At 37.7% G+C, this 18,746-nt stretch overlaps 2 protein-coding genes across 2 annotated transcripts; one reads left to right on the top strand and one right to left on the bottom strand.

Annotated features, from left to right (window-relative positions):
• Positions 1 to 3,224: 3,224 nt before the first annotated feature.
• Positions 3,225 to 14,758, bottom strand: LOC134794241 (polycomb protein Scm). The gene is made up of 5 exons (XM_063765994.1): positions 13,508 to 14,758; positions 12,937 to 13,231; positions 12,256 to 12,468; positions 10,983 to 11,210; positions 3,225 to 5,160 (listed from the first exon to the last, which is right to left on the bottom strand). Exons 1-5 carry the CDS (start codon positions 14,557 to 14,559, stop codon positions 5,026 to 5,028), a joined length of 1,923 nt encoding a protein of 640 aa, XP_063622064.1. The 5' UTR covers positions 14,560 to 14,758; the 3' UTR covers positions 3,225 to 5,025.
• Positions 14,759 to 16,499: 1,741 nt separating this feature from the next.
• On the top strand, positions 16,500 to 18,099 carry LOC134794219 (aminoacyl tRNA synthase complex-interacting multifunctional protein 1). Its single transcript, XM_063765958.1, has 3 exons — positions 16,500 to 16,662; positions 16,791 to 17,279; positions 17,748 to 18,099. Exons 1-3 carry the CDS (start codon positions 16,558 to 16,560, stop codon positions 18,033 to 18,035), a joined length of 882 nt encoding a protein of 293 aa, XP_063622028.1. The 5' UTR covers positions 16,500 to 16,557; the 3' UTR covers positions 18,036 to 18,099.
• The last annotated feature ends 647 nt before the right edge of the window (positions 18,100 to 18,746 follow it).

The raw sequence follows: 18,746 nt of genomic DNA, 5'->3' as shown, positions 1-18,746 counted from the left end.
TGAATTTGACATTAAGTACATACCAGGTTCTCAAATGTATGTTGCTGACTATTTGTCTAGGCATTATAATTCAACAAATGGGCAAATAGAGCCAACACTTAAAGAGTTAGTGCATAGTGTAGAAACAGAAAAAGTGTATGGACTAGACAAAGACTTGCAAATATCAGAAAGTAAATTAAAAGAATTGCAAAATGAAACAAATAAAGATGGTAACTTGCAACAAATAAAGATGTGGTATAGTTCAGAATGGCCAAAAAATGATAGAAATATTTATGGTGTAGAATTAAAAAAGTTGTACAAATTAAGACATGAGTTGATGGTTACAGATAATATTGTATACTTTGGAAATATGGTCCTTGTTCCTAAAGCATTAAGGAAGGAAATGTTAGATATAATACACTCAGGGCATGCAGGTGTAGTAAAGTGTAAAAAGAGAGCTAGGAAAGTACTGTACTGGCCAGGAATGTCAAGAGATATAGAGGATTATGTGTTAGCATGTAAAGTATGTGAAAAGTACAGGATGTCAAACTGCAAACAGCCAATTATATCACATGAGATTCCTGATCTTCCTTTTAGTAAAGTAGGTATGGACATTGGGTACTATGCGGGTAAAGATTTTTTAGTGGTTGTAGATTACTTTTCAAAATGGATTGAGGTTGCAAAACTGAAAAACAAATCAACCACTAATATTATAGATGAGTTAATTAAGATATTTAGTACTCTAGGAATCCCTAGGCAAATAGTCAGTGACAATATGCCATTTGGTAGTTTTGAATTCATACAATTTGCAAAGAAGCATGGCATAGAATTAGTCAAGTCCAGTCCACATTATGCGCAATCAAATGGGCTAGCAGAGAAAGCTGTGGGGATTGTTAAAAATCTGATGAAAAAGTGTAATGAAAGTGGTTCTAATTTTGATTTAGCACTGTTACATTATAGAACCACTCCAGTAGCAAATTTGGATTACAGCCCATCAGAGTTGTTAATGAGCAGATTATTAAGAACAAATTTGCCCTGTTCCAAAGAAGTGTTAAAACCTAAGTTATGTGTAAATGTCAAAGATCAAATGTTAATTAATAATGAAAAATCTAGGGACAATTATAATAAAACTTCAAAAGCTAAGAAACCATTTCAAAGAGGGGAAGATGTAATTGTTCAAGATGTTAATAGAAGTAAGTGTTGGTATTCTGGTAAAATAGTGGATAAAGCCAGTGGACCTAGATCATTCATTGTTAAAAATGATAGGGGCAATTTAGTTAGGCGCAATGAAAAACATATTAGGCATAGTAGAAATAAGTTTATTGTTACAAATCAGTATAATATGCTGGACTCATCAGATGTAAGCCAGGCACTGCATGAGAGGGGTAGTCAGGGAAGACAAGATGCAATGGTGCCGCCTGCACCGGAGTCTCGTGCACATGTTCCTCTTCAACCGGTGCCAAATGTACCTGCACCTAACCCAGAGCCATTAGATTTGCCAGTAGTTACAAGGAAGGGAAGGTTGGTGAGGAAACCTGCCTACTTGGGCGAATTTGATTTAAGTTAAAATAACTTCTAGTGGCTCGAGAGCTTTTGTAATTAGTATAGTATCAATTAGCATAAGGGGGGGATGTGACATATGTGTCATAAATAGGATTATCTGTGGCAAGAGGGCACTCGCGAACATGGCGTCATTGAATACAATTATTGATTATAGTAAATAATCTTTTATTTAATATAAAGTACTGAATCCTTGTTCCATGCATACGAAACACAGGGGGGGACACATTTTACCACTTTGGAAGTGTCTCTCGCGCGAACTATTCAGATTAGAAAAAAATTATATTAGAAACCTCAATATCATTTTTGAAGACCTATCCATAGACCCCACAAAATTTTTTGAGTTTCAGTTCTAAGTATGGGGAACCCTTAAGATTTACCTATTGTTTATTTTTCTATTTTTGTGTGAAAATCTTAATGCGGTTCACAGAATACATCTACTTACCAAGTTTCAACAGTATAGTTCTTATAGTTTCGGAAAAAAGTGGCTGTGACATACGGACGGACAGACAGTGGCGGATTTGCAGTATTTGCCGCCCTAGGCCCCCAGGCCCTGTAACCGCCCCTTTCTCAGCACCCATTATATTGACTACATTTTGACTTATTTCTTGTTGTAATGCAGCGAATTCTTTGTCACAATTTGCCGCCCCTAATATCTTGCCGCCCTAGGCCCGGGCCTACTTGGCCTTAGGGCAAATCCGCCACTGGACAGACAGACAGACATGACGAATCCATAAGGGTTCCGTTTTTGCCATTTGGCTACGGAACCCTAAAAATGTAATCTGTTTGCAATCGAGTGTACTAGGTATAGTATAGGTATTGTGTTGTGCAATATGCGACACTATTAATTGTTTCATATACAGTACTAAATAGTAAATACAGTAATTATAATCACGGATTGGTCTATTCTAGTTCTACTTGTCAATTTTATTGTAACAGTGTGTTCATGTTCATAAAGCGTGGAGGATGATGCGATGTGGTTTGATGGTGGAGATAGGGGTAGAAAGGTGGAGAAATCCCCATGTTATTAACACAGCGCAAAACTTTCTATAGATAACAGACTTTAAAAGATTTTAAAAACCGGCCAAGTGCGAGTCGGGCTTGCGCACGAAGGGTTCCGTTACGCAAAAAAATCACGTTTGTTGTATGGGAGCCCTACTTAAATATTTATTTTATTTTGATTTTACTATTTTTTGTTATAACGCCAACAGAAATACATCTTTGAAAATTTCAACAGTCTAGACAGTTTATCACGGTTCACGAGTTACAGACAGCCTGGTGACAGACAGACGGACGGACGGACAGCGGAGTCTTAGTAATAGGGTCCTGTTTTTACCCTTTGGGTACGGAACCCTAAAAACGTTTATTCAATTCAACCACAATTCAGGCATTTGTTTTTTGCCAGTTTAATTGGACCAAATTAAAACTGATGACCATTCGTTACGCCATCGACTTGTCACTGGAACTTCCGTATCACGTATTCTATTATTATTATATGAAGCTATAATTTTTCGTAAAACTATTCTGTAGTATTCTAATGTAAATAGTAAGACAGCAAAGGTGATAATTTTAATGTCACCCGTAAATCAGAAGTTAACCATTCATGGTGTTCCAATAAAATTAAACATTCATAATTTGTTTCATGCAGGTTGATGTGATGGATGAAGAATAAATAGAAAAAAATATTCGCACTTTAGATTTATTTATTTATACAATGTTGTATTTAATTCGCTTATGTACATAAAATAAATTTAGTTTCTACTGTAATAAAATATGTAAAAGAATTTGCCTCGAGATTTCATCAATTTCTATGGTTTTACATGGTGTCCTAATATATACACACAATCATAGGCAAACACCCAATACCTTGAATTATACATATATGGATAATTTTATTGCTTTTCTATTTACCTACATTATGTTATGATGAGCTTTATAAACCAAATAGGACGTTTACTCAGTCGACACATCACGCGGATATCACAAACATATACTTTAAGTTGCCCATTAAAAAGTATAATTAAGGAAATACCTAGGTATCTTAAAATAAATCGGACTTCTCCTACACATACGATACGCCGGGAAAATAACATTATAATACCAAATATATATATACAACAACAGTACAGGCTTTATATATAAATTTTCGGGCTTAGTAGTTATCATGTCATGACAAAACTTAAAAAGTATACATCACGTAATGAATAAATCAACATTATTCTAATATTTTTAATCATTTATCACGATAACAGATAACATGGAAATATCACATGGTGAAATATTTAAATATTAATGTTAATTACAACTTCAAAATGGCAAATTATAATTAAATATCATAGATATACAAAGCATAGCTTTAGATTTTTACTATTCCACTACTACAGTTGCAAGTTTCGAACGGCGACCGCGACCGCGACGCGCAACTTTATAAACTGTAGTAGTTAAATAGTGTCAGTGTGACTTACGACAGTTTAAATTTAAAATACTATTATGTCATTTATATTCTAGTTATGATATCGGGAAGGAACATAAAGTAATACAGTACAACGGGGCGCTAGGTCAACATTGGAAGCGATATTATTTGACACAATAAGAATATTGAAAAATTCTGCATTTGTATTATTAAATCACAGCTACATTTATTGGTGTCCTTGAGCGCTTACATGTCTTTAATTTCCATGGTTAACATTGTGGATATCTTTAAACCCACCTAAATGGTGAAAGGCACTAAGACCCTAATCTACAATAAACTTTCTGTACACTGTATTTACTGAAATTCAAAATCTGCATGAACTTATGAACTATGATTCTGGCAAATAGCATACGCTCGACTAGCCAATAACATAACAGTTAGTATATACATACAATTTCAAGTACTTACCTAATAGTCAGAAATATTAAACATTGCAATACATCTTTTGATTATGCAAGATGAGTACTAACTACATTAAATGCATTTAATATAACTCATTTATATACATGACTAAGTAGATAAATTCACAAAATAAATGTAAATTATCCAATAATAATTAAATTTTTAAAGTAATTCATTACAAGTGTTTTCAACCATAAAATAATTATATACCTATGGGTAAAGACCTGTAGGTAGGTACACATTTTTTGCCTGGAGATTCTACAGCAAAGAAACTGAGAATAACCTTTTTTTTGTGTGATAAAAAGGCCTTTACAGTTCATCAAATCTTCCTTTATGTGTAGGTACATAATTTTCGGCTGGATACGTGAAACAGTAACTCAATTAAATAAGTGTAATATCAATTAACAATGAAAAACCATTATATTTCTGTCACTATAATCTCGTAGCAGCAATGTCTTTTACATCTACACAAGATAATTTAAAATGCTGAGATTCAGGTGAAACTGAAACTTTAGGCGAAGCATTTATAGTTGAAATGCATGTAAGTACTTAATACTTATAAAACTTAGGAAACTCATAGTTTCAAACTCTAAGAGTGGCTTATTGTAAGTCTAGGTGCTATAATGCCGGCGATTTTTTATTTTTGATACTAAATTACAGATTTTTAGAGCTGGGCCAAGCTTTAAACCCATATACTTCATCATCATGTCTGAATTGAGAAGTAGTAACGCCTTTCCATCGATTTCCTGAAACAATTAAAATTATTACCTTTACACACTCTAAATACTCACATCAAAAACCTAAGTTTGTTTGCTAGTACATCTTTATATATAAAACCGAGCGGCTCTGACGGTAAAACAAAATGAAATTATACTTAAATGAAAGAGCGTAAAAAAACAACAGTTTTGAATCGACAACATATATCCGCAAAATTCGTATTGTCGCGTATTTTGCATTTAAAAGTGAAAAAATTTCGACAAACAATACTAAAGGCTCAATTTGTTGGTTGACATTTGACAGCTATGCGTTGCGTTTAGAAACTGCAAACATGCTTACAAGTTAGGTTGGTCGTTTTTTTTTTAATAAAAAGCAAGACGAATATTACTGTTTATTTGATGACTTTCCGGTGTGTATAATGGTTATTATTTGCATTAAGTTTCGTTTCATATGGATATGTATACCGGTATAATTATTACATAAATTTGTTTTTAAGCCAGAACGTGCGATAGTCTGTTACGGCTTTTAAGACGATAGCAACACTGCCTAGACGTCAACGACGGCTGTTATTCGAAAATACTTTATCCGGTAATCCAGACGCGATAAAAACCTGTTAAATAGTGTATTGTGTGTGTTGACAATAAAAAATAGTCACCGAACATAGTGCAAAGTGCAAACGCCATCGTAACGTAACGAGATTTGAACTTCAAAGCGTTCCATTGGTGTATTGTGTTTAGTATAAACATCGGTCTCTCAGTTGTATTTTAATATTTCAGAATGATTCCAAATATTCTTACATGTCAAGGCACTACTAGCTACCTGGAAATGCAAGTGAAAGCAACCTTGAAGCAGCTGTGATAAACTAATAAGTGAGCGAGATGAAAATGACGTTGTTCAAAGAAACTTTGAGTTAAGTGCCAGCTGACTGTAACACACTCTAATTAAGTACATTGCCAGTGTGAAACAGTGCAAAAAGCTACAGTGTATTGTGGACATATTTAATAACTGTGCTTTAGACTATGAATCAAATTTGAGGTGTATCGGTGAATTGGAAAGTCAACTGCATAAAGCTAATAAGTTATCTCCGGAGTCAATGTAAGTTGAATATAAGATTAAATATAATAAGATATATAGATAGTATATATGTCGCAGTCAAAAGTGTGAACTGGTCAAAAGAACTTTTAACCGACAAAAACAGGCAAAACTGCTTTTGACTGAGCATGTTGGTCAAAAGTAGTTATACCTGAAAATCATTGGTTAATAGTAATTGTGTTGTGACTGTTACTATCAGTCAAAAGTACTCGCAGAGATAGGTAGGTTAGGGTTATTTTTTTGCTACGCCCAAAAAAAGAAACTGTTCCCAGAGATAGGTAGGTTAGGGTTATTTTTTTTTGCTACGCCCTAAAAACGAAACTGCTGCCAGAAATAGGTATGATTTTCAGGTAAAACTACTTTTGACCAACATGCTCAGTCAAAGCAGTTTTGCCTGTTTTTGTCGGTTAAAAGTTCTTTGGCCAGTTCACACTTTTGACTGCAACAGGTTGGGCTGGACATATGGCAAGGGAAGGTAAAGATAAGTGGGATAGAGAGGAAGCGGAATGGTATCCTAGAGATGGAAAAAGGAGAGAAGGGAGACCAATAATGAGGTGGTCGGATGACATAAAGAAGCATGCGGGACCTAATTGGATAGGGACGGCAAGGGATAGAGAGCTGTGGAGAGAGCTGGGGGAGGCCTATGCCAAGAAGGCAGACTGAAATAATTATTAAAAAGCAATGACATAAAAATGATTTAATAAAGTTACTAAGGAAAAAATATTGAAACGAATTGATATAAATGAAATGTGAATTTATTTAAATGTAATATGTGCTGAAATTTAATTTTTTGGTCAATAAAGGCTATTCTATTCTATTCTATTCTAATTTGACAGGTGACAACAAAAAAAATATTAATTCCTGCTAAAATTTCAGAGTCATAGTGAAGCATAGTACATAGTACCAAAACAAGGTTGATTTTTAGGGTTCTGTAGCCAAAGGGTAAAAACGGGACCCCTATTACGAGGACTCCAATATGTTATTAGATCAAAACAAATTATTTTCAGAAAATATTTAATTTAGGCTTAGGGATGGCGAGGCTCCATAAACCTTCAGTAAGTAGTGCATAAGTATCCTTGGAAAAATTCGACCTATGCCGCCGTGGGTAGCCCGGTGGCAGAATGGCACAGGCACCTGCTGCAATAGCAGAGGACGCTGCTTTGATTCCAGCCTAGGGCACTGGAGGCCTTGGTCACTTTTTAGGGTTGCGTACCCATAGGGTAAAAACGGGACCCTATTAAATATTAAGACTCTGCTGTCCGTCTGTCTGTCACCAGGCTGTATCTCAAGATCTCATGAACCGTGATAACTAGATTAACTAGACAGTTTCAATTTTCACAAATGATGTATTTCTGTTGCCGCTATAACAACAAATACTAAAAACAAATTAAAGAAATATTTAAGCGGGGCCAATGCAATGCTAGGCTGGATATGACTGATCAAATGAGTAAATTTTTATTAATATGTTTTAATATGACATGTTGGTGGCAAACAAGCATACAAGGCTGTTAATGCCGATGGTAAGTGGGAGTTTAGACTAGACCTCTGCTTCTCCAAGGGACTCACATTGCTGACCGAGTAAATTTTTATTAATATGTTTTAATATGACATGTTGGTGGCAAACAAGCATACAAGGCTGTTAATGCCAATGGTAAGTGGGAGTTTAGACTAGACCTCTGCTTCTCCAAGGGACTCACATTGCTGACCGAGTAAATTTTTATTAATATGTTTTAATATGACATGTTGGTGGCAAACAAGCATTCATAGGCCTTTCAGTCTATTGCAGACTATACAAACAGTGTCAGGCAGGGCGACAACGTTTTTCCTGGCTGTATAAGCCAATACGGGAGCGGCAACCACGACCGCAAAACAGGCAGGTGTAGTGTTTCAATTTTCACAAATGATGTATTTCTGTTGCCGCTATAACAACAAATACTAAAAACAAATTAAAGAAATATTTAAGCGGGGCCAATGCAATGCTAGGCTGGATATGACTGATCAAATGAGTAAATTTTTATTAATATGTTTTAATATGACATGTTGGTGGCAAACAAGCATACAAGGCTGTTAATGCCGATGGTAAGTGGGAGTTTAGACTAGACCTCTGCTTCTCCAAGGGACTCACATTGCTGACCGAGTAAATTTTTATTAATATGTTTTAATATGACATGTTGGTGGCAAACAAGCATACAAGGCTGTTAATGCCGATGGTAAGTGGGAGTTTAGACTAGACCTCTGCTTCTCCAAGGGACTCACATTGCTGACCGAGTAAATTTTTATTAATATGTTTTAACATGGCATGTTGGTGGCAAACAAGCATACAACTCATACAAGGCTGTTAATGCCGATGGTAAGTGGGAGTTTAGACTAGACCTCTGATTCTCCAAGGGACTCACATTGTTGACCGAGTAAATTTTTATTAATATGTTTTAATATGACATGTTGGTGGCAAACAAGAATACAAGGCTGTTAATGCCGATGGTAAGTGGGAGTTTAGATTAGACCTCTGCTTCTCCAAGGGACTCACATTGTTGACCGAGTAAATTTTTATTAATATGTTTTAATATGACATGTTGGTGGCAAACAAGAATACAAGGCTGTTAATGCCGATGGTAAGTGGGGGTTTAGACTAGACCTCTGCTTCTCCAAGGGACTCACATTGCTGACCGGTTACAAATCTATTACACTCATACTAGGGTTCCGTACCTGAAGGGTAACTAAAAAACGGGAACCTATTAGCGATTCCGACTCGCACTTGGCCGGTTTTTCTTAGTAGGTATATGACATTTATTTCAGTTTTACTTCATTGTCCGTCTGTCTGTCTGTCTGTCACCAGGCTGTATCTCATGAACCGTGATAGGCCTAGGCAGTTGAAATTTTCACAGATGATGTATTTCTGTTACCGCTATAACAACAAATACTAAAAAGTATGGAACCCTTCGTGCGCGAGCACTTGCCCGGTTTGACATTTCAGGCTCCGTCACACAGGCGCGTTTCGCGTGCGGCGCGTGAGCGGGGCGCGCCGCTTTTTCATATAAAACGCTCAGGCCCGGCTCTGAAATCGCGCCGGTGTGACGGAACCTTTATTTCAGTTTACTCCACTGTCCCTCTGTCACCAGGCTGTATCTCATGAACCGTGATAGCTAGACAGTTGAAATTTTCACACATGATGTATTTCTGTTGCCGCTATAACAACAAATATTAAAAAGTGTTCCGTTCTTGATGGGTGAGTCCGACTCGCACTTATTCAGTTTTTTTTTTGTAAACGAATTTAATATTAACGGATAGGCATTAATATTAAGGAATGAAATAGTAGTGATAATTTCCATACTTTCACTTTAGTGCCATGAAGGGTAGGTACAAAAGGGTTCCCTCTTTTGAGATTGGAAAGTGGGCTAGGTTATAAATGCGGCCTTCACAGAACCGATCTGCGACCAGAAAAGTGGGTCAGGTTAGAACTGTGATCCTTACAGAACCGAACTGCTACCAGAAAAGCGGATTAGGTTTTTTTAATTACATATTTGTTTTTAGATATAATTATCGGAATAGTAAATTTTTCGAGTTATGATTGTATGTTACGGATTTAAAGTTTTCTGAGATGAGATAGGTTTGTAACCGCCTTGATGAAGGTATGAAGTCTAAAAGTAAATAATTACTTAATTCAAAATGAGTATTACCTATTACTATTATTTATTTTACCCGAGCGAAGCCGGGTTTTCATCTAGTAGTATCATATACAGATACATATAATAAATTAAAAATCTTTCAATTGTCTGACAACATAGTGGTAATTATGGAGAATCCAACAGTGTCCCCTAATTTGCTCTTTTTATAAATCTGAAAATGCTAGGAAGCCAACAACAACTATTTGCTAGGAAGCAAATTGGCATTGTAATGTCTTTATAACATCTTTTTTGACTTTTGAACCCCAAATTTTATTTAACAAAACTTACCATGCTGAAGTAACGCATTTTTGTTAGAAATAAATCCTCCTTAATATTTTAAGATAGTACACTGCATGATGAATATCATTTGATATTTACCAGTCGCTTTTCGGTGAAGGAAAACATTGTTTGGAAACCGGACTAATCCCAATAAGACCTAGTTTCCCCTCTGGGTTGGAAGGTCAGATGGCAGTCGCTTTCGTAAAATCTAGTGCCTACGTCAATTCTCGGGATTAGTTGTCAAGCGGACCCTAGGCTCCCATGAGCCGTGGCAAAATGCCGTGATAACGCGAGGAAGAAGTACACTGCATGATGAAAACCTTTTTTTGTTTAACGTCACATCTTTGCTTTAGGCATGCGGCTCGGGCGCCTGTCGTGGCAAATTAAAGGAACACACATAGTGCTGTTTTTCCTTACGTTTCGCGTTTACAATTAGTACATCAAATGTAAAAATTTAATCCATTGGTTGCAGATAGATGACAAGATCCTATTGTGGACCACAGCCGAGGCTTTTGAACATGGACTACCTTACAATTACTCTGCATTGTAAAGCGCAGACTCGTGGTCACACATAGACGCACTTTTACTTGACCCTTTACCCTAGACATTTTTTGTACACACCGCCCCTGTTTATTCCTGAAACTCAATTTCTGTCGGAAGTACTGACTCACTCACCGGTTCAGTGCCCCAAACAGAATCTCGGTCTCACAAGAGAACGCTACGTCACGTCACACCAGTCGGATACTCCGAGAGCGGACAGGTGTTTTAGGGCTCTGAAAACACCAGTCGTGATAATGTAATGTAACGGCACTCACATGTTTCCGGAAGAGGTCGGCGTGCGCGGCGAGCGCGGGGTCGGCGGCGGCGATGAAGCCGATGACGTCCTCCACCGACCAGTCCGCCGGCGCCGCGCCCGCGCCCGGCGGCGGCGGCGCGCCCGCGCTGCACGGCGGCGCGCCCGTGGTGGACGACGCCACGCCCCAGCCCGCCGCCGACACGCGCGCCAGCTTGCCGCCGCTGCTGCCCGCCGCCGACCCTCCGTCCTGCAACCCACGATATTTTATTATATCTGAGGCGGGGGAAGGAGTGCGCGCGTACAGCGTAGAAGAGAGTAGCAGAGTATTAGGCGGGTCCGCAGAGAACGAGCATCCGCGCGACGCGATTTCCTCGCGAACAAAACGGCCAGTGTAGATGTAGACGTTTTGTGCGAGAGGAAATTGTCTCGCGCGTATGGTCACTCTGTGTGGACCCGGCTAATACTAAAACCGAAATCTTAATAAAGCCTGTCAAACAACTTTGTCAGTAGAAAAAGGACAATAACCCTTCGCGCCAAGTTTTTTTAAATTGGCGCTTTTTGCAACTGTAGAAAATGGCTTAACAGACTATATGCATAATCAACGATGAATGGTGTAGGACAAAACAGTGCTAGTTTGGTTTGGAAATAATATTAAAAATACTCTATTTAAGCTTTCAGCTTCGGCAACATCTGAGATTGATAGCTGTTTAATTTCTAAGTCACATTTGGTATCATTTTCAACTAAATCAAAGAGGTAGACCAATACAAATTTCATCTAAGTTGGTTCAGTAGTTATTGATTCCCCATACAAACTTACACCCCCCTTTTCTCACCCTTAAAAGATGATTTTTGGGATAAAAACTATCCTATATCCTTTCCCGGGACTCAAACTATCCCTATACTAAATTTCAACTAAAACGGTTCAGCAATTTAAGCATGAATGTATAAAAAATTTATGGTTTTACATCAGAATGGTGTCAATGTGATACCATATAACATAAATGAGTTCGGCACCCCGATTTGTACGAAAACGATACCAAACTTGGCCTAGTAGTTTAACTGATGTAGATATCAAGATGTAGTTGAGAGCCCCTTCCTTAAAAATTTACACCAAAAATCTTGGCAGTTCCACTTCTTAAATCAAGCCCTAAAGGGTCCTAAAGACCAATCCTGCCAAAGGAAATCTTCATTTCACGAAGTGCCGTATTTCATTGGCTGCAAAAGCCACTAGTATGCACTTCAATCCCAAAATACTAAACACTACGGTGTATTAGAACCTCAATTAGACTTACACTTGTAGTCCTCTTGACAGCCGTAGAAACACTCTCTGAAGGCGACTCCCCACACAACTGACAGGACCGGCCTGCAGCATCTCCTGAATCTATCTCTATCATCCCCAAGCAACAGTTCAGTCCCTCGCACACAGCTTTCAGCCAATTCTTCAACTCATCAGTTGATAGTTCTGATGGCACTTTTACTGTGTAATTCTTACTCCCTGTTGAAACCTGAAATGGATGAAGAATTTAATTTTAAATGTTCCAATATAAATCAAATGGTACTAATTCCCCTATTGCACATCAATAATGTGGTACCTTGTGTTTCAAAATGTCTTATATGATTCAATTTTCAGGTAAGTAACTTGTTGTGACTATGGCAAATCTTTTAAGTGAAGTTTAATATGAATTTTGGGTTCTAATTTTTATTTAAATGTACATTTCAATGTAAATTATAGATTAATTTATGATTTCGTTCCCAAGCTAGACAACCAGATAGTCGGGATCATAGTACTACGGCTTTATATGAATACATTTTTGTGGCCTGCCGTAGATGTCTTGTTTGTCTTGGTGGCAATGAATGTGTAATTATAATAATTTATAATGAATGGTCCCTCAAGTTTTAATCATCTCTTCTGTGTAAACAAACTCTGTCTCATGTCATGTGTAATTAATTTTACTAAGAAAAAAGGTAATTACCTGTACATTATTTATATTTGAATAGCTACTAGATGCTGTTAGTATAGCCCGTGTCAACCTCTGAGGGTCAGGATGAACACTGAGCAAGTCTTTAGCTAAAGCCTCTGCAGCCCCGGACGGCCCGGAGCCTGAGATCACACTGGGCAAGGAACTGCTGCCCCCGGAGCAGCCACTGCGGATATGCAACCTCACAGTTGCCGCAGGTGTTGATGTGATAGTAGTAGAATTACCAGCCCCAGTGGAGCCACCTTCTGGTAAGGCTGGATTTGGTATTCCACTGGTTCGGAACTTAAACCTGAAAAATGAATAAACAAGTTTGATTATATTACAATGCTATTTCTACTCTTGAACACAGACTTCCTACTTCTCATGATAGAATAAGTTATTGATTACATAAGAAAGAAATGGAAGTAAGACTGATGATTTTCAATAGGCTAAAAATTAAGTCTCCAATAAGTCTTTATTTGAATATACTTTTTAGGTATTTTTTATCTTATTTGAATATGTTAAGTTAAAGGGATTAGCTCAACTATTCTGTTCAGTCAATTATGTTCTAATAATGTTTAAATACCTGGATGGTGTAGTAGCACTTTTCTGCCCTGGTGGCTGCAATGGATGGCCAGCCCTGGCACACCAGCCAACAGGGAATATATCTCTTGAATCATATTTACACCAGTAATCAAATGCTCCCCTCCAGCCATCAAAGTTAACATGGATCTGGTCATTTCTTACAGCCCCAATTGTTGCACAGCAAATGAGCTGAGGATTTTTTTTATCTACTGCTTCTAGCTTCTGTCCAACTACAAACAGATTTGATTTGGGAGTTGGAGGCTCAGGTTGGAACACCTTTGCCGGGGCCATCTCTGCCCCATTCAGTGTTTTGAGTAAAAACATTGGCCAGCTGCTTGCGTTCATTCGAAAACCTAGAGGAGGTTGTAGCATGCCTTCATTTTTCTCACAATGTCCAATTGGATGTATGTCGCCCGCGTCCACGAGCCGCCAGAAGTCGTTCTTGTTGTCGCTGCCGTCGAGCCGCAGCCGCAGCCGCGGTCCGAGCACGCCGACTACGCTCGCGATACACGTCGATGTCAAGTTGCGCGGATCCAGAGCCTCGAGCTTCATATTGATTTTGAAATCATTATCAGGTGGCACTGGTGCTTGTTTGAAACATTCCTGCGGCGCAGCCGTACTATTGGTCTCTTTCATATATTCCGCCCAATCGAAAGTCTGGTAAATATCATAGAAAGTTCCAGTTGTGTTGTTATTAGAATGATTTTCGGAGCCGTTGGCTCCGTTGCCGGAGTGAGGAGAGGTCGTCCGTTTTTCATTTTTCTTTTGATATTTATTTAAACAGTACGTAGAACAAAAGTTCTTACTGTTTGAGGGAGCATTACCTCGAATAACCGTATCGCAATGAAGGCAGGCGCCTTTGCTATACGCTTGCCTGAATTCTGATAGACACGTTTCCGAACAAAACTCTTTTTTACTGTTTTCTGTCGGCCAAACGTACTTGAGAGGCGTCTTACTTTCAGCGCACCAAGTGCAGGTACGTTTCGGTGGTCTTCCAGGTCCACGTATTTTGCCGGGAGCTGGCCCCGATGAGCCAACTGTATTGTTTGACATCGTTACGCGATATGATTCTCAATACATTATCGCACATTCGCAGCTTTACAATATATCACTAATCACATGATATCAATGCTTGCCACTGAAAAACACTATAATAAGGAGAAATCACTATTTCGCACAAATAAACAGATAGTATTTATGACGCCGTTCTACAAACGGCCATGATAGATCTTTTTTAAACGTTGCCAGAAAAAAAAAAACAATCGCACATACAGAAGTTTTTATCATTTTTCATTCCATGTTATTGATATTTGTGCAAGGATAACTTGACTTCTCTCTTTATTTATTGCAATGAATTATATAACACTATTTTTATATTTATCAGTTAATCATTGGCTCGTATATTTAGCGGAACTTCTGCGTTAATTAATCCTTAGCTCACCTTACGACAAGAAAAAATAATTCTTCTACTATAGAAGAACCCAGCAGGAGATAAAAAAAAACTTATTATAGTGTGTCAAAGGACTGTCTAATTTCAAACATAGATAGAGACTATCATACTATCTTCGTCTTAAACTAGTACTAGCACCAAAAAGAAAAGGATGGGTATAGTTTTGTTTGTTCCTATTTACTGACAAATTGGTTTGACCAGCTATATATTTGTATGATTTTCTGAGCCTTGTCAAACTAAATTTATATTTCATTTTCATCAATGTGCGCTGGCACCACTGTTGTGTAAACAAGGCCCCAATGTTGTCTGTTCTCTTTGACGGCGCAACAACTAGTATCATTTCTCTCTCCTCGCTCTTTTAAAAATGCCGTTTGTAAAAAAAGGACAACCATACTGTTGACAAGATGGACTTCAAATCAAGGTGTTATCGTTTTAGGTGGAACCAGGTTGTGTATGTGTGCGTAAAAACGTATATGTGTGCTCTTTTAGGGATGTAAAAGTCGATTTTAATCATGTTATATATCGTCGGCCTAAGTCGCAAACCTCGTAACTCCTCCGGTGGAGTTACGAGGTTTGCGACTATAAGTATTGTTGTCTAAGGTAGCAATTACTAATTTCCTTGAAATGGAGTTACGAGGTTTGCGACTTAGGCCGACGATATCGATAAACGCTACACAGCGGAACGAAATAGCGATTAATTGAAGCTTCAAAATCTTCGTTAAACATAAACATAATTGAAATGCTAATGGATAATGAATATATTATAATATAATAAAATAACTGAATTATTGGGGAACACATATTTTAATAGGTATTTATGTATTTTAATGAAATATCTGAACTTTTCCTTGGTTCCCTGCTGGGGCGTGACGATAAAATTGTGATCTGATAACCACAATAAAGAATAAAAGCGTTTTTGTTAATTTTAGGTATCGTTAAACCTTCGAAGTAAAATTAAAATTGCACGAAATGTCGATAGTTTATCGATATGACTTTATCGACATGGCTACAGCAAGGTGGTTCCACATTGTTAATCGTACACTGAGGGCTACTGTCATTAGTGTTGCCAGCCACACTAAATCGGCAAACATCTACAATTTAAAAAGTGTGACTGCAGAAAAAGCTTTACTATTTGAGACATCGCTAAACACGCTATCACATATTAGTTACAAATGTCAAACTGCGAACTTAATGACGTGCTGAAGGTGCTAGTGCATAGAAGTAGCATCCTATAGAAGTGGTGTGCGTGCCTCCGTGAGGGACAAAACATACGCAATGCGACAATATTAAAAACACGTTTTAACATTCCTGACAATATACCAAAAACAATCTACGTAATTCGGTCGGGTTATTTGTTGCCCACCATAGCCCATACTATCAAAAAGGTGGGGAAGAAACAAAAAGTGAGACTGTGACAACGACAAGCAATAGTACCGCTTTCTCTGCTACTCCTACTGAAAGTTCTATAAGTGTATCTCGTTCGGTCATTTGGCCCCTCCCCCGTGTCTTCTCTATATTATTGTTCCTCTATGTGCTAGTGTTATTTTCTAGGTTAGGAAAATAAATCGGGAACCTCGATTTGGGAATTTATACAAATTTACATGATAAACTTATTTTTCAGGCGTAACATGTCGCAAAACATAGTCTCTAAAATATTAAATAATGCTGAAACAGCAGAAAAGCGCCTTGCCGAGCTAAAGTCAAAGGTATTGTAGACTAATTAAATCTATCAATACTGATTCTATTTCCAGCTTACTATTCTTAACAGATTTAGAATTCAGTTAATTAATATCTAGTAACTATATCAAATATTGACCAATATATATCGTTTTAGCTTGAAGAAATAAGGAAGATCAAAGTTGAAGAAAGAATTAGGGAACTAACTCAAGAAAATGGTATTCTATCCGCAAAGGTAGAAAAAACCAAACTTGAACTTATTAGACTTGAGACATTGAATGGTAAAAAACAAATTCCATTGCCAAATCGAGCAACTTCGACAGTAAAAGTTGATAACTTACCAGTGCAACCAGAAAGTGAGCCAGCACCAAAAAAAGAGAAAAAAGAAAAGGATACTTCTAAAAAAGCTAAACCAAGTGCACCCCCAGCTGCTGATAGTCCAGTTACTATTAGCAAGCTAGACTTTCGAATTGGCAAAATCATTGAAATCAACAAGCACCCTGATGCAGATTCATTGTATGTTGAACAAATTGACTGTGGGGAAGATAAGCCTCGAACTGTTGTGTCGGGACTTGTAAACCATGTTCCCATTAATGAAATGCAAGACAGGATTGTTATGGTATTATGCAATTTAAAACCAGTCAAGGTAAGACAAGTAATAAATCAAAAACATGACAATGTATGTTTGTAAAGTTTTTTGAAATAATTAATCTCTTTTTTAGGGTTCCGTACCCAAAGGGTAAAACGGGACCCTATTACTAAGACTTCGCTGTCCGTCCGTCCGTCCGTCCGTCCGTCCGTCCGTCCGTCCGTCTGTCACCAGGCTGTATCTCACGAACCGTGATAGCTAGACAGTTGAAATTTTCACAGATGATGTATTTCTGTTGCCGCTATAACAACAAATACTAAAAACAGAATAAAATAAAGATTTAAATGGGGCTCCCATACAACAAACGTGAGTTTTGACCAAAGTTAAGCAATGTCGGGAGTGGTCAGTACTTGGATGGGTGACCGTTTTTTTTTTTTGCTTTTTTTTTGTTTTTTTTTTTTTTATGGTACGGAACCCTTCGTGCGCGAGTCCGACTCGCACTTGCCCGATTTTTTATATTTTTAGATGAGAGGTGTAACTTCAGAAGCAATGGTAATGTGCGCTTCATCGCCTGAGAAGGTGGAAGTACTTATCCCACCCAGTGGAGCTGTGCCCGGGGATCTGGTCTCATGTGAGGGCTATCCAAGAGAGCCTGAAGCTCAGTTGAACCCCAAGAAGAAAATCTTTGAAACCTGTGCCCCAGACCTTAAAACGAATGCAGATAAAGTTGCCTGTTATAAAGGAACACCCCTTGTAGTTCCTGGAAAAGGGCCAGTTACTGCTGCCACTCTGAAAGATGTACATGTTAAATAGTTGTTTATTTATTGTGTGTGCTTATATTTAAGTTTACTGTTCAAATAAAACATGAACAAGCATATATATGGTTATCTAATTATTTGCAAAATAAACTGTAACCAACTGAACACCAAACACTGAAACTGGCCCATTCTGGCCTCGAATGTCCAATTCCTGGAATGTCCGTCTAACCAGCCTATCTCACCCTGTAACTTGTGTCATACACAAGTTATACTACACACCTCTTCCTAATTAGTACTATTCGCAAGACACAGAAGAATTTATCTCATGCTTATTGTTATTAAGTAAACCAACACCAATGTTAGTTATGGTTAAAATTATCTGAGACAAAACTAACTATTCAAACTTGAATCTTACTGTGTAACTAAGAAGGTTCAAATTAAAATCTTAATCAATAATAATCAACAAGTTTTTTCTTTCACATTGAGATCAAAATAGTCTAGAATGCTAGTTTTGTATTTAACACACGTTCCCTGTGCATGCATCATATGTGTAGCATTTTAGGGTACATATGATACGTGCATGCACCACTAATGATGCACGACCCCATATAAACTGAAAGCATTGCCAAAATTTACACGTGTGAGCTAGGTCTTTTTTATTTGCATGCACATACTGGCTATGAACCTTTTGACAAAAAACACGTTGTATGTTCTTCTTCTTCCTCGCGTTATCCCGGCATTTCGCCACGGCTCATGAGAGCCTGGG

This window comes from Cydia splendana, chromosome 10 (assembly GCF_910591565.1).
Source record: "Cydia splendana chromosome 10, ilCydSple1.2, whole genome shotgun sequence".
Taxonomy (NCBI): domain Eukaryota; kingdom Metazoa; phylum Arthropoda; class Insecta; order Lepidoptera; family Tortricidae; genus Cydia; species Cydia splendana.
The sequence above is the reverse complement of the archived record's forward strand: the minus strand, read 5'-3'. Positions and strand labels throughout refer to the sequence as shown.

What these genes read in the sequence shown, in the direction of transcription:
- LOC134794241 (XM_063765994.1), bottom strand. Translation starts at nt 14,559, where the DNA reads ATGTCAAACAATACAGTTGGCTCATCGGGGCCAGCTCCCGGCAAAATA. An exon ending in CAAATATAAATAATGTACAG is followed by an intron (nt 12,469 to 12,936) that starts GTAATTACCTTT and finishes CATCCATTTCAG; the next exon opens with GTTTCAACAGGGAGTAAGAA. An exon ending in CCGACCTCTTCCGGAAACAT is followed by an intron (nt 5,161 to 10,982) that starts GTGAGTGCCGTT and finishes TAATTGTTTCAG; the next exon opens with GAAATCGATGGAAAGGCGTT.
- LOC134794219 (XM_063765958.1), top strand. Translation starts at nt 16,558, where the DNA reads ATGATAAACTTATTTTTCAGGCGTAACATGTCGCAAAACATAGTCTCT. An exon ending in TTGCCGAGCTAAAGTCAAAG is followed by an intron (nt 16,663 to 16,790) that starts GTATTGTAGACT and finishes ATATCGTTTTAG; the next exon opens with CTTGAAGAAATAAGGAAGAT. An exon ending in GCAATTTAAAACCAGTCAAG is followed by an intron (nt 17,280 to 17,747) that starts GTAAGACAAGTA and finishes TTATATTTTTAG; the next exon opens with ATGAGAGGTGTAACTTCAGA.